General features: G+C 51.6%; 1 protein-coding gene across 20 annotated transcripts in view; it reads left to right on the top strand.

Annotated features, from left to right (window-relative positions):
• MBNL1 (muscleblind like splicing regulator 1) overlaps window positions 1-3,921 on the top strand; it is an 83,457-nt gene extending 79,536 nt beyond the window's left edge. For all 20 annotated transcript variants that reach the window (XM_050712582.1, XM_050712579.1, XM_035566495.2 and 17 more), the window contains one exon: window positions 529-3,921. In XM_050712582.1, coding sequence (XP_050568539.1) covers window positions 529-539 — 11 coding nt within the window. In that variant the 3' untranslated portion in view covers window positions 540-3,921. The remainder of the gene's footprint in view (window positions 1-528) is intronic.
• Window positions 3,922-15,177: the final 11,256 nt, after the last annotated feature.

Genomic DNA, 15,177 nt, shown 5'->3' with positions numbered 1-15,177 from the left:
TCTAGAGGTGTCTCCCATGCAGTAGTCAACAGAGACCAGAGAAATAGCTACCCCAGATGGGCAGTTAAGTAAGGAGGGCCCAGATTTCCGAAGAAGTTTAGGTGCCTCTCAAGTAGAGGTTGGGCTCCCATATTTTATAGGGGCAGAGGCAACAGGACCTGGGGAGAGAGAGGAGCACCTGGCTGCATGGGCAGTGCTCACGCAGCATTTTTTGTGGGGATCTCTGCTTTCCAGGATCTGGGCTTTGGAGTCTATGAAACTCCCCCCAAATTCTGATCCAGTGGCTGTAGGCTCGGGAACACCAGGAGGCCAGTTTATTGTGTGCTTTTATCAATGCATATTTTGTGTGTAAAGTGAACTTTTGCAACAAGAGCATATTGAAGGCAAATCCTGAAGGTTTTTGGATGCAAACTTCCCCAGTATCGAGTGGCAGATTTCCCTTTCATTGCAAATACAAAGTTTGGGCTCATGTGGTGCTAAAAAAAATTCTGAAAGTGTTGAAAATGATTTATCTTTTTTCCTTTCCAGATCATAACTAAGGAGAAAAGGACAGTGTGTTTGGGTTGAGAAAAGGACAAGTTCATTAGCCATAATGTATATACCGTCAAGCAACACTCGGAAACTCCCTCAGCAGTAAGACATCCACACATTGCATGTTAACGAGATGAAACAAGAACTTGGAAATCCACTGCACACTGTTGCCTATATACTTTGTACATTTAATTGATATTTGTGCTGAGGTGATCTTATTGTCTAAAAACTACAACATCGTCTATCTTTTCTAGCACAGAAGTATGCATATGTATTTGAATATGCATATGTAGTCTATTTCCTACATAATCATGTATGTCACCTTGAAAAGACAGACTATGGTGTAACCATAAATCTATTATGTATTGGTACGTCTGTAGACCAAGATATAATTTTTTAAAGTAAGTTTATTTCTTTCAAGGTTTACAAATAACAAAGGTGCACCTTGTATTTAAAATTGCCATTATAGATGAGAGCGTGCATGCACAGTAATTTTTGTTTAAGAGTAATATTTTTAATGTAATAGATTGTAAGAAGTGGTAAGAGAGGTATCTGACAGAGATGAATGTGCCAAGCAAAACCACAACTGTGTATATTTTAAAGCACATCAATGGCTTTAAGTACCATGTTGTTAAGGATTCTCATGAAGTGCCATAGACTGTACATCAGATTAGAGTATTATTTCTGCAGTGTTATTTTCAGAACCACATTTTCACTTACTTTACTACTACTAATCAGTCAAAGGGCACCATTCTGTTTCAAAACCAAAGCTGTCTCAGAAATGGCCAATTACTCCTTACAGTAACGTTAGACAGCACAAGAGAGATATTCTAGCCGTACAAATTAACCCATACTGGACATATATATAAACTATTTTAAGGCATTATAGTGTAATATTTATGCGTATTTTACTGTATAACATGATATATGAAAGGGAAAAGCCATTTCTGAGACACAGTAACACATGTTTGAGGAACTTATTTTGCTTCTATTTATAGCCTCTGTCGAAAGTCAAAAGGACTATAAATGCTTTGCAGAGATGGGTTTCACTTTTACTTCATCAAAGTCACGCATTAAATAGTGACTCTAAACAAAGACGAAAGAAGCACTGACATCAGATGCATGACAAACCAAAACATGAAAAAATGGAGATGTTAATTAGCATAGAAATTGGGTGGGTTAAATACTCGGGTGAGTTTTATATGTGACTTTTTTTGTTCAGATTAACTGCTTATAGCCTTAGAAAGCCTTTACAAAATAAAAACAAAAAATAGATGTGCATTCAAGTTCTAAGAATGGATTCATCCAAAGGAATTCCTTTTTGTGGTTTGGATGTTGCAGCTAGTAAAGGATATTTTTGCTCTGTTCAGCAAAGTGCTGAAGTGGGGGCCAGGTCACTGGTAGCATAGCGTGGAGTGGAAGAAGCGCGAGTTCGGTTGTAGAACTCTCCATACTTCCAAGTTTACTGCAAGTTTTTATGCTTGAGAGAGATGCTTTATAGTATAAGAATGATGTGTTGATTTTACTGATTGTACTGTACATCTATTAAAGCCTTAGATTATTACATTACGGGTTAAAACCCATACCAATGTAATTTCAATCGTGTTAAGAAAGTATAGGTGACTTCACATGTTATTGTAGTTACTTAACATTATAGAATATTACTTATTTTTTTCTTGTTAAAAGTGTAGTTTTTATTTCTTACATTTATTAGATTGTTTTCATTTTCTATTACCAGTTGAATACCATTTCAGTTTATAGAATTTTGTTTTATTAGAGTTTACTGATGAATTTTTCAAAATACAAAAAAAAAGTAGTTTTCTTCATAACATACTCAGTTTTGAATTTACATGTAGTGTCATATGAATATTCGTATTATTGTTGACTAAATGATTTATATTTTACTGATTTAATATTACAATGTAAGAATGTCAGTCATTGTTAGTTCTTGTCTAGTTTTCATTAAAAGAACAAAGATCTTTTATATGGATATCTTATAATTATATAATCATTGCTAAGTAAGAAGTTAAGTTGTTGCTATCGCAACAATCCTGGCAGACAATTGAGTAATATTTTGATGATTTATTTTGTTTGTAATTAGTTATTATGAGAAAATCTAGTTCCTAGATATTAGAATAAAATTTATTTTCTACTGTATCCATTTCAAATGTTAAAATATTGTTTAAATATTTTTTGAAATCCCTGAATATCAGGCCTTGTTATAAATAAGCTGCATAATCAATAGATCAAGGGACGTTTTGTGGATAATCCAAATATTCAAAGTTTACGTAACAAGAATTATAGTGTGTGTGTGCAAACTCTTGAGGGTTGATTATGCTGCAGTTTAGCATGTGGGAACGTATAGAGAGAAGGTTGACTTTTTGCACTTCTGTATATAGTCAAAAAAGAGAGAAACCTGTATAATAGTAAGATCTTATTTTGAATAAAAATGTCTATAATTACAAGGAGTTTTGTTAAGGCTAATAAAATGACAGGCTGAACAAAATTGCTTGCAAAAGTGGCACAGAGTTAGCACTCCATACCCCTTCAAAAAAGTTGCTTTGCTTTATGTGGACAGCTTGTAGTTTGCCAGGATTTTTTCAGCTGGAAAGATATGCCATCCTTCCAAGATCTCATGACTGACAAAAGCTCCACTGGTTCAAATCTGCCTGAAAATCATTAATAAAAAAAAAAAAAGAAAAAAAAAAGAAAAAAAAGGCAAAAAAAAGCAGGTACTTCAAACCATCAAGGTGAAATCATGGATCAAATATTCCGTACATTATTCAAAAACTACTGCATGTTTAAAGTATCAAAAATATATTAAAGGTATATACTATTCAAACCAGTTTCTGACAATTTCAGTGGTTTATTGTTCACAAAAAAGATTCTTCAAAACAAATACTGACTTTCACAAAAAAGTTAAATCATGAACAGGCAAACCAAACAGCACACCGTAGCTGTAGTTGTTATGTGATTATTTTTTATTGCTGTAGTGGTCCTGTTCTTTTAGCAGGTGAAAAAAAAACAACTATGAAATTTTACAGTTTTAATGGAAAGCATTCAAGAAGCCTTGTCATTATTTATGCCAAAGCTGGAAAGAAAAAGTGATCGGGCCATTCCTTTATCTGATCTCTCCAGTACTCATACTGAATAATGAATAAGTTGCACTTATTTGCAACCCCGCAACTTTCATCTGCTGAAAGGACAGATGTGCTTGGTTTTACTATTATGTAATCACAGACTTACTTTTTGCTTGTAGTTGCTCCAAATTATGTACTCTGTCCTGGGCTGCAATTTGTTTTTATGCTTATTTTATTATTACTGCTATAGTTGACCTTGCTGTATGGAAAAATAAAGTGAAATTGCCCTAATAAAAGTTCTCTTTCTTAATTACGTTTTTCTATATCAAGTTAAAAACCCCATCACCTCCTTTTGTACACCTTTTAACTTTATCTGTGTATTTGTGTGACTGCAGGGACATTATTTGTGGGGAAAAAAGCCTACGTGCTGGTATTGGGTTTTTTTCTTTTGCAACACATACTGTGTTAAATACACAGAGTGCATGTTGAGAATGGTAAGTATAGAGGGCGTTATCATGTTAAATATAGAGGATAAATGTAGAGAAAGGGGATGGCGTAGATCAGACCAACCTCCGGGCTGCACGTCCCAGGCGGGGAGCAGCACACGGTGCCCTCGCCACGCGCCCGGCCCTGGCGCAGCGGGCGGCATCGGAGCCGCGCAGCCGGGCCCGACGTTAGAGGGAGCCCCATTACTCCGCTTCCTTGCGCTCGTTCTGATAAATAACTCCTCTCATCGGAGTTGCGACTGAAAAAATCACAGGCTTAATTCAAAAAGCTAACCTTGGGTGCGTGTCTTGACCTCTGGCACACCAGAAGAGCTGTTTCTCACAAAGGCTGCCCCGTCTCCGGTGTTCGGTGTTTGCAGAGCCAGGGAGCAGCTCGCGGAAAAGGCATTCGGAGATCTGCTGCCGACCTCGTTCGCTCCTCGGCTCAACGCCCAGACCCCTCGGTCTTAGGGCCGAGCACCCCGCTCAGCCCGGGGCTGCGGGGGGCCAGGTGTGAGGTCTGCTAAAGCCAGAGGAGGAAACCAAGCACAGTGACGTTTCGGGAACGCACCGAAGAAAAAGGTACAGCCATCCCTAAGAGCCCCGGGGCACGGGGAAGCATTCCTCGCTGTGCTCTCAGTCCCACGGAGCAGCCCCCTCCTGGGAGGCGTTCACCCGTCGCGGGGGCTTAGCAGGCTGCTTGTGGCACGAATGGGAAATTGTCTGCCGCTGACAGGGAACGGCCGCCTTCAGATAGATAAGGGGAAGCGTGACAATTATGGGGTGGGAAAAGACAGGTGAAGCTCTTCTGGGAGCACACGGCTCGTGGCAGAGCGCTGCATGTTCGATGCCCCTTGGGGTGACGGGGGGGGGGGGGGGGGGCTCTCCCTTGCAGGGCCCTGCGAGGGCTTGGATGGGGGTGCCGTGGGCAAGGAGCAGACTGTCCGTCAGGTTCGGGGACGGAGAGATCAAAACCACTTTGACTGCTTCCACATGCATTCAAGTACAAGTTGGGGCAGCGCTGGGAGGCACCTGTGGCACTTCCCAAAGGAGCTGAGTGCTCAGGAGGGCGCCCCTGGGGCTGGGGGCAGGGAAGCGCAAGGGCCGGATGCGGGGCGTTTGGGAGATGGCCAGGGGTGCTGGGCCAGGAGGGAGGTGGGATGCTGGTGCTGGAGGGCAGCATCTGCACGAGAAAAAGCACCTCGTTAGAACAGAACGACTTTCCCTTTGCTCCCCCCTCGGTGCAGCTATCGGCCCTAGGCCGCAGTGCCCCGGCGGCGCTGGCTGCCCAGCCCGGGCGCGTCCTGGCCGCAGGGCTGTGGGGCTGCTCCTCCTGCAGGCGCGTAGCCCCGCGAGCAGCCCGGCCTGCCTCGTGGCCTTGGCACTCTGCACGGGGGGATTGCAAAACTCAGCTTAAGAAAAACAAAACAAAACCAAGCCAACCCTTCTGTAGAGCAGCGTTGCTAATTGCCCTGTCCGCCCACTTCTCATTTTTCTCTTCTAAATGCATACCTCTAGTCCAGGAAAAGGAAGTTAGCATTTTCTACCTTCCTCTCAGGTACTGCTGGCTTTTAAAAGCTTTATACTAAATGAGCTGTGTACCTTATTGTTAGTACTAATAGCGTGCAGAGCCAGGGGGAACTCATGCTGCAACCAGCTGACCTGTGCTGAGGGGTGGGTCCCAGCCGAGCTGGTCGGCTTGGTAAGGTCACAGATAGGCCTCTGTGTCCTGCCAGCTTGGTGCCATCCCTGTGCAGAAGAAAGACAAGCGCCAGGAGGAGATTTTCTTCTGCACAGGGTGCGCCGAGGGCCACCAGCGCCCCAGTGCCATGCAGCAGCGCCGAGAGGCGCTGGCAGCGTGCAAAGAGCGCGCTGAGCCCGGGCGGGCCGGAGCTGTGCCGGGCTCCTGGGCCTGCAGGCTTCCAGCTTGCTCCCGCCTTCCGTGGCTGCTGAATTCACCTCAGTGCAAGTGCGAGAAGTGTTGAAATCATTAAAGGGAGCGTGAGGAGAGGCCTGGCTCAGTACCCAGCTCCCTCAGTCAGTGCGCTCTCGTTAGCGGAGGATAAAAACCGGAGTCAGCCACTGAGAGCCGCTGCGCTCCCGACCTGCCGGGCTGGCCGCGCAGGGCACGATGCCGCGAGCCGGCACGGGCAGCACCATCCAGCCCCGTGCAGGCAGCGGTGCCGAGCACCTGGGAACTGGCCAGGGTCTCTCCTGGGTTAGGAAAGCATCTCTCTCCCAGGGCTTCCCTTGGTTCTCTCCCAGGTTTGTTGCCCTGAAGCCAGCTCCTCGGTAACTTCCCCAGCTGCAGGCTGCTCCCGGCCCCGAGGCCCAGGCCCCATCCTGCAGTGCTATCGCAGGCTGTCGCGTGTGATCCTGACCACCCACACCTCGCTTGTTTCTTAGCAAGGCTGCAAAATGGATGGTAGTGCAAAAAAGGGAGTGTTCTTGGGAGCACAGCGATACATTCTCACTTCTGCACTCGGGCAGCTCCTTGAACCTGCAGAGGGGTCTCTGCAAGCTGCCACCGATGCATTTTCTGCGCCGTGCACACACACGAGCCCAGTGCTCGCTCCTGGGGCCGCAGCAGAGCGGGTCGGGGCGGAGTGGTGCCTGCAGGTACCACGGCACCCCGGTGTGGTGTGTGCACCCGCCATCGGTGTGTAGTGCTACCTCGGGCTGCTCCTTGAAGCACTTGGGCGAGGATGGGGCAGCACCGCGGGGTTGGGTGTCCCTGCGCCCCCAGCCCAGCACCCGCTCACTGCCGCAGAAGTGGATGGAGAAGGGACTCGCTGCTGGGCCAGGGGGGCACCGGGCGCTGCCGGAGCCCAGCCCAGTGTGTCTGGTGGTGGCCTCCTTGTGTCACACCACTCCAAAGGTGGTCTGGTTGAAGAGGGATGCAGGAGGTGCTTGTGAAGGTGGCTCTGAGTGTATCGTGGGCCTGCCGGCACCCGCAGCACTCATCCAATGGGGAAAATGTATTCGGTGTGTCATTCCAGCCACTGACAGCCAGTTCTGGCTGCAGCTCTTCCTGCATTAGTAATCTGGAGTGCAAAAAGCAGAATGATGTGAAAAGATTGTTGCTGCATGAAACCCGGTTCTGAACATCTGTGCTGGGTTGAAACTTTCCTCCGAAAATAGAGCTGCAGATACAGAACAGAAAGGAGCATGGAGGGGAGTTTGGGGGAACTAATCTGAATCTACCCTGCCTGATAAAGCTGGCTATGGGAGCTGCTTTGCTCCTCTCAGCATCCCTCCTCAGGTCAGTTAGACAATTAATTGCTCCATTAATTTCTCCTAAAACCAGGTATATTAATCTCTTTAGGTATGTTAATCTCTTTAGCTGTATCCATGTGATAAAACAACCTTGTGCTGTTTGGTGAACATGCATCATTAAAGCGTGGGGCAAGCCCTGGGGCTGTGTTTCACTTCTACCTGTGCTGTCCTGAACTCCGAATGGCTTTGCCAAGCGATCGCTGCGAGCTCCGCAGCCAGCAGCACCACGGGCACCGGCTGCCTGCGGTGAGAGCGGAGCGACACCGACTGGCACCGCCCTGCACACCGGTGAGCCGTGGCTCGCTCACAAGATCCCGTTCAGACAAGCCCTGTGCAGCGGCTCTGCGGATGCTGCCAGGACCGCGTGGGCCGTGGCCGGGTGGAACCGAAGCGCCGTGCGCGTGGGACGCCCGCCGGCAGGAGCCCCGCGCCTCGCCAGCCGCCGCGGGGGCTGCAGCAGCTCGCCCGGTGCGGGTGCGTGCACGCACGCTGCTGAGGCAGGACGGCCCCTTGCTTTCCAGCAGGACTGGCACACTAAAAACCAAGAGGCCTACAGGCTACAAGGAAATTACAGAGGATGTAACGTGCCAGGACGGTAACGTGCCTGGCCATAGCGCTCCTCTTCAGTTGGTGCTGGTTTTCTAGTAGCTGCTGCAGTGGAATTTCCATTTAGTCTTCAATGAAATTATTGCTATTCGTCTTTTGGTTGCAGCTTGGAGCGGCCTGTTTCAAGAGCTCCGTGCTTTCCCTGCAGCCTGTGCCTTAATGACATTTTATAGGGCCGACTCAGAAGCCGTCTGTTTGGGTTTAGTCTCGAGACTGGACAGTGAGCAGAGGAGGAAGCACAAATGTGCTGCAGCAGCGGGTGGCAGGCACTGCACGCAGGTGCAACGGTGGTATGAAGCTCGTGTGGTGCCAAAGTGGTGACAAAGCTCATGTGGGTGCCAGCCTGGTGGTGCCAGCGAGGTGCCCGGGGCCACCAGGCTGCCTGCACCCGGGGGAGGGCTCCTGAGTGGCGCTGTTCGGGGAGCGGAGGCAGGAGCTGCCAAACCGCGGCTGCCGGCACTTCGGCAGCCCTCGCCGGGTGCCCGCAGCCCGCAGGCAGCCACGTGCTGGGGCTGGCAGCTCTTGGCTCTTTGGCAGTGCTGTCCTCGGGCGCTTCCACCCCAAACCCTGCTTGTGCCAAAGAGGCTCCTTTAGGAGCCGTGCTTCCCAGGAACCCACAGATTGCCCACAGGCAGAGAAGCAGCTGCACGGTGCGGCTGCGTGGGGAAGGTGACCCCCTCCTGGGGACGCGCGGCCACTCGTGCAGCACCGGGGCTGGGAGCACACAGCCCGGGGGAGCTCTGTGCTGCTGCAGGCAGAACTTGCTCCTGGTGGGCTGCGATAGCTGCCTGGGGGCCTTCGGGGCTGCGGGGTGCCCCTGCCCCAGCAGCACTCGGAGGGGCAGCAGCACCTCGAGGCGGCACCGCGAGCGCAGGGACCCGGCAGCTGAGTGCCATGGGCTGGTGAGTCAGGCGGCGATGGTGCCGATGAGTCAGTCATTAGCGAGCGCCGGGGCTTGAGCCAACTGCAGGCTCTCCGATGGCACCGCGGTGGGTGTGCAGATGGAGATGAACCAGCTGGAGGTGGGCAGCGCACCGGGACACTGCAGCGGCAGCAGTGATGCTGTCTGTCCTGACACTCTCACTTTACTGACAAAATGTCTAGATGCAAGTGACAAGAGAAATATTTACACGTATTCCTTAATGAGCAAGCCTCTCTGGTGGCTGGAAGACCCCACTGAGGCAAGGTGAGGAGTTTGTATGGGGATGCAATGCACCCGGTGACGCTGGTGCTCCTGGAGCCACGCCTGCCCTGCCTGGGGCACCAGGGGCTCTGCAGGGGCTGCCACCATCCTGCCACCATCCTGCCACTGTCCTGCCGCCATCCCGCTGCTTTTTTTGTTTTGTTTTGTTTTGTTGTATTTTTTTGTTTTGATTTTCAGTGCATATTATCCATAAAGTCTGTAACTTACAGCATTACCCTGTTCTCATTTTCCATAAGTTGAAACTGGGAGGCGTGCTGCCACAGGGAGGCTCTTCAGCATTCCCGCTCAGCCAACGCATGGAAAACCTCCTGGAGATGCAGCTAACACTCGGCGCATGTTGTAGAGAATTGCTTTGGTCTTTACTATTTATAAAGAAAATTCTGGAGCTCGACTTAAACATGCCAGCTTAAACTGCTTGGAGAAAAGCCAGAATTAGGAATTTATCACTTAAGTAGATAGGCGAGAGTAAGTGCATACATTAGGGAATTTGCCAAAACCAATTGAGAAAATGTTTGTTGTCGTTTACCTATTATATTCTTGCTAAGGGCACGCGCTTCCTAGGATTTCTGAACACAGAAAATCTAATACAGCCTAAAACTGAACAGCTTTTAATTGCACCTACAGCTCTGTCCTTGAGTTAAATAACTGAGCGGGGGACTTGCAGATCAAGCAGCTTCATCATTTTTCTGAAGTATCCCAGAAACAGGGCACGGCTTCCCTGGCCTTGGCAGAGGTGGCAGGGGCTGGAGCACAAGGAGCACGGATCCGCCTGCAGCTGCAGGTGGGCACGGCCCGGGCTGCCGGCGTGTGATGTGGTGCTGTGCGGTGCGGTGCGGTGCTGTGCGGTGCGGTGCGGTGCGGTGCTGTGCGGTGCGGTGCGGTGCTGTGCGGTGCGGTGCAAGGGGCTCGGGTGGCTCTGGGCACCTCTGCGCCCTCCCCTCCCCAGCTCTGGGGTTAAGCCCGCACTGTGCCTGGCTGCCTGGCCCCGTCCCTGTCCGCAGGGCTGCTCACGCGGCCGGCAGGCCTTGCAGAGCTCAGCCATCCCCTCCCTCCCCAGCGCAGCTTCCTGCGCTCCAGCCGGCGATGTGCCCCCGTCTGCTTATCTGCGGGCGCCCAGCAGCCTCCCCAGCGCCCGGCAGCCCGCAGCACCCCGGCTTTGGGCTGGCCCCAGCGCTGGTGGCGGCGCTGAGAGGCCTCTGGGCACTGCCTCCCCCCGTCCTGCTCTTCAGCACTGCCTGTTGGCCTCCACTTTTTCTTTCGGCCTCCAGCTGTCTTCTTCATCCCCCACTTTTTTCCAGTGTCCCACTCTTTTTCAGCCTCCCAGTCTTTTTTGGCCTTGCTTTTTTTTTTTTTTTTTTCATCCTTCCATTTTCTTGGTCTTCACTTCTTTTGGCCTCCCCCCTCAATGAGCCCCCTCCTCCCCTTCATTACCCACCACCTTTCTGGCCTCCCTCTCCCCTTTGGCCTTCCCCTGCTCAGGCTCCCCGCTGTCTTTCAGCCTTCTCCCGCTCTTCTCTGGCCTCCCACACTTTATTGGCCTTTTTTCCAGAGAAGAAGCATGAAGCATTTTGAGCTGTAAATGAAAACCACTCATTCTCGCCTTTATTATTATTATTATTATTATTATTATTATTTTTATTTTTATTTTTCTGGAGCCTTAAATCATTCCCTTTCTCTTTCCATGGCTAACACTGAGCACTCCGGTTTGGCTGCAGGTCCATCCCCATGCCCTGTGGGCACAGACCTGCAGCAGCACCCAAGCACACTCCCGTTGTTGTCTGTGGCCGGCATCTGCTCCCCTTCCACACACAACAGCCCCTGCCACCAGCCACCGGGCACCCGGCAGGCTCCAGGAAATGGCTCTCAGCTGCCAAATGCCTTGGCAGTCAGAAACAGAAAAAAAAAAAAAAAAGTATTTGCAGAGTGGGTGTAAGAAGTGCCGCTTTGTTTATCATGGGGAGAAACTGGGGCACAAGCCCTCCGTGCCAAGCCGCTGCTCGTTTCCCCGGGGCTTGGCACTGCCGGTGTGCGGCGGGGAAGCCACGGGGCCTCGCATCCTCCTGCCGAGGAGCAGCCACGGGGCCCTGCCGCCCGACCTGCCTGCCCTTCCCTCCGAGAGCCAGTGCCAGGCACCTCCCGCAGGGCCGCCCAGAGGGGCTGCGCGGGGTGCTGGCTGCTGAGCGCCCTTCAGCACGCCCGAGCTGTGCGCGGGTGCTGGCCCACGTGCTGCCTCGGCTCCGCGGCTGCCCGGGGCTCTGCAGCCTGCGCTTCCCTTGTGGCTCGTGCCACGGCGCAGGCTCCGTGCGTTTGTGCTCAGAGCTACCTCGGCGGCTGAACTTTAACACCCAGCACGCTCAGATTGACCCGGGTTGTTTTGCTTTGGAGGGACCTCGGGTAGGTGAAAGGACCGGCTGTTGGCAAACGTGGATATTGGCCAGCTGTGTGAGGGAGCCTTCTGCGCGCTGACACTCGGCAATAAACGCCTTAATGACAGTAACGAAGTGACCGCCGTGAGTCTCTGGTTGGTTAGTGTAAGTGCTGGAGCAGCCTGGGCAAACACGGCACCCATGCACCCGCTCACCTCCCTCGCTGTCACCCTGCCTCCTGCCGTGTCCCAGGGCCACTGCGCGGGGCCAGAGGCACAGCTCGGTGTGCAAGGGGCCTGGTGTGCCTGTGCCCACCGGCAAAGCCACGGCTCGGCTTTGTCCCGGTCACTACCCGGGCAGCAACCAGCCCCCCTCGCATGCACGAGTCGAACAAAACACTTGCTGCTGGCGAGCCCTGTGACTCACCGGTGGGTATATTGGGCAATCTCCTATTTCCCAATCTGTTTTCCTTCTCAGGAATTCAGTCTTTGCTCTGCTTTCAGGGAAGCCAAACCTAACCCAGCTGCCAGTCCGCACACGCACGCATCTCCCTGCCCAACAGATGCGGGCAGCACTTGGTCACCGGCAGCCGATGGCTTGCCATTGACAGACCGGCAGGAGACCTGCTCCCCACGGCCCTTCGGCAGCCGGGGCGGCCTCGTGACCCCCACCAGCCCCCAGGGCTCAGAGCGAGCTCAGTGGGGGCTGCTGGGCGCTGCCGCGGGGCCAGCGCTGCCTCTTCCCCCGGCGGGCCGGGGCAGGACAGGGCTGGTGCCGTGCCTGGAGGTGCCCCAACACGCGGGCGATGTCCCATGGGCAGCACTGAACATCAGAGAACGACAGAGCCTCACTCTGCTTTTCACATGCCTCTTATGCATAATTTCGTATTCAGCGCTAGGATGCAGGCCTGGCTAGTTCCCGATTTATTTTCTGGCACTTTGCATTTCGCCCTGTTTCAGCAGCTGCCTGAGCTGCCCCTCTGGGTGCCCTGCTCCTGGTGCCGGCTCCCGCCCCCCCGGCCCCGGCACTGCCCGTGCCCCCTGCCCACAGACCCCACTCCCCAGCTGCCACCGCCGGACACATCCCCCACCCACCTTTCTCTTTTCTCCTCTTTTTATTTCCAGCCCCGACAATGATGTGTAGTGCTGCGGTTTGAAGGTATCCACCAAGGGTGGATGGTTGTGCTTTCTTGTTTTTCATTTGTAAATTCATCCCCCGTAGCTTAGATACCAATAATGGCACAAACCGAGGTGATACTTAAGCCTCTTGCTTTTCAAGTGGCATCAATTCAGGCCACTAAAGGGCAGGAATCAGTGAAGAATTTGGCACCTTGTTTCAAGCATGCTGTGACAGTCCTCCCAGCAAAACAGAATATTTATTAATTTTTAGTCCCTGATGTCTTACCCTTCTGAGATGAGTACTCATTCTGGAAAGAAATCTGTTAAACAAGGCACATGATTTTCTAGCAGCACCACTTGCAGTTCAGTTTTGAATGGGAACAGGAAGAAATGTGTCAACAATTTCGTGTCTCTTCATGTCTGAAAAGCAACGTACCTTGCCAAATTGGTAATGTATTTCTGCGAGGCGCAGCGCCTGCCAAGCACGTCTCCGCGCAGCACGCAGGAACATCTCGCGCCCTGTGCTCTGCACACCCCGTGCCCGCTGCCCTCACCCACGGGCCCACAGGACCAAAAGAGCCCCCGGAGCCACCGCCGGGGTCCCTGTGCCGTGTGTCCCCTGCGCCGTGGTCAGCACTGCGGGCGCTTGGTCACGCGCCCGCTCCCAGCGCCGAGGCGGGGCCCAGCTGTCTCCCCGCGAGGCACGGGGCCTCTGCGCAGCCTCCACGCGTGACAGCTTCTCACTTCGTAATTAATCGCATTGTTCCCGAGAGAACGACGCATACCAGGAGCGCGCCCAACGTCTCACAGGTCACTTGGTGGCAGTGCATATGTTGGGATGGGTTTAATTAGGGCTAAAGTTTGGCTGTGTTCACACCTCTCTCCAGAAGGAGAGGGGAAGATGAGCATTAGAACCACGCTGGACGTCCCACCGGTGGCCCTGCGACCCCCCACGCTGCTCAAACACCTCTCACCGGGAAGCTGCTGGTGTTCGCTGTCCACGTGTAACCAGCAGCAAGAGGAGCGTGGAGGTGGCCCCACCATGGGCATGGAGCCGGCTCGGCTGCGGCGGTGCCGTGCTCCCGCAGTGCAGGGCCGGATCCTGCGGGCACCGCAGGCCCTGCGGCGCCTGAGCCCCCGCAGGCATCGCCACTGTGTGCAGGTGCTCAATTGTCCTGACGGGCTTGGTCTGGGAACGTGTCTGCAAGGTTAGAAAGGATTTGTGGCAACTATGGTGGGCTCCCGAGGGTCCCTGGCCGGTGGGGAACGGCCCCGGTGTCGTACAATCCTTTAAACACACTACTCTGGTGGGCGACTCTGTAATTAAAAAAAAAAAAAAAAAAAAAAGATTGTTTGCAAATCATGTGGGGATTTGCTTTAATTAATTGTTGCTTTGTCAGATGTGTGCCGGGTCACAGAGGCTGCAGGAGCCGAGTTTATGTTTTAATTAGCCTGTGAGCTTCCCCCGCTGGAGGAGGACGGGCAGCACCTGCCGATGGGGTGGCTGTGGGGTGCTGGGCCTGGGCAGAGCTGGGGTGGCGCGGGGTGCAGGGGCACACGAGCTTCGTTCACTGTGGGTGTCAGGAATGTAACACACAGCACGAGCAGCCCCAGGCTGCCCAAGCACGGGGCAGCCCCCCTGAGGTGACGGCCAGGTCCCCAGCTCTTCTCAGCACCCTCCGGACCCCGGGGTGCCATAAGTGCCATCCGGCAGCAGCAGCAAGAACGTGGTTTGCTCTTCTTCGTTGTGCAGAACTGCACAGTAAATGCCAGATCTCAGTCAGAGCTACACTCCTGTAACATGTTAGACGTTAAATGCATGCAGAATCAATGTGATAAAATACAAAATAAAAATAAAAATAAAAATAAAAAATGTGATGCATTTTTCAGGGAAGAAGAGACCACCCTACTCGCTCTGCCCAAGAGGCTGGTGCTCTCCTAGCTGCTTGAAGGACATCTTAACTTCGGCATGGTAATGGCCAAACCGCCTGGGCCAGTAGTATTAAACCTGGCCTGGGAAGGAGCTGCTCCGATTATGTTGTGTTGGTTTTTTTTTTGTTTTTTTTTTTTTTTTTCCCAGCTAGGCTGAATCCCAGGCTTGCCATCTCTTGTCAGGGACCACAGCTAGCATGGGAGTAAACACCATTTGATAGGAAAAATACTGGAAGATCACTCTGCGAAACTGTACAGATCTTTTTTTTGGAAAAGAAGAAGTCATAACCATTTTCAGTCCTTTAAAAGAGGGTTAAATAAGGAAAATTTCGGAGATAAGACTTGCAGTGTAGAATGAAGTGGTGGATGGGAGGGCTTTATTTCCTGTTGGTTTTGCTGATGATCCTAGGTTACTTTTATGGAGTAATATGGCATACTTTGTCTAGTCTTCCCTATTTACAGGAACATTTTGGCATGAAATGCTGTCAACATCTTGAAATGCTGCCATGTTCTAGCATTTTTTGTTTTAACACCATTCAATGTGAAAAAATTAATATTTTGACTCAACCTACTGAATAG

The sequence above is a fragment of the Cygnus atratus genome, chromosome 9, assembly GCF_013377495.2.
Source record: "Cygnus atratus isolate AKBS03 ecotype Queensland, Australia chromosome 9, CAtr_DNAZoo_HiC_assembly, whole genome shotgun sequence".
Classification (NCBI taxonomy): domain Eukaryota; kingdom Metazoa; phylum Chordata; class Aves; order Anseriformes; family Anatidae; genus Cygnus; species Cygnus atratus.
The sequence above is the reverse complement of the archived record's forward strand: the minus strand, read 5'-3'. Positions and strand labels throughout refer to the sequence as shown.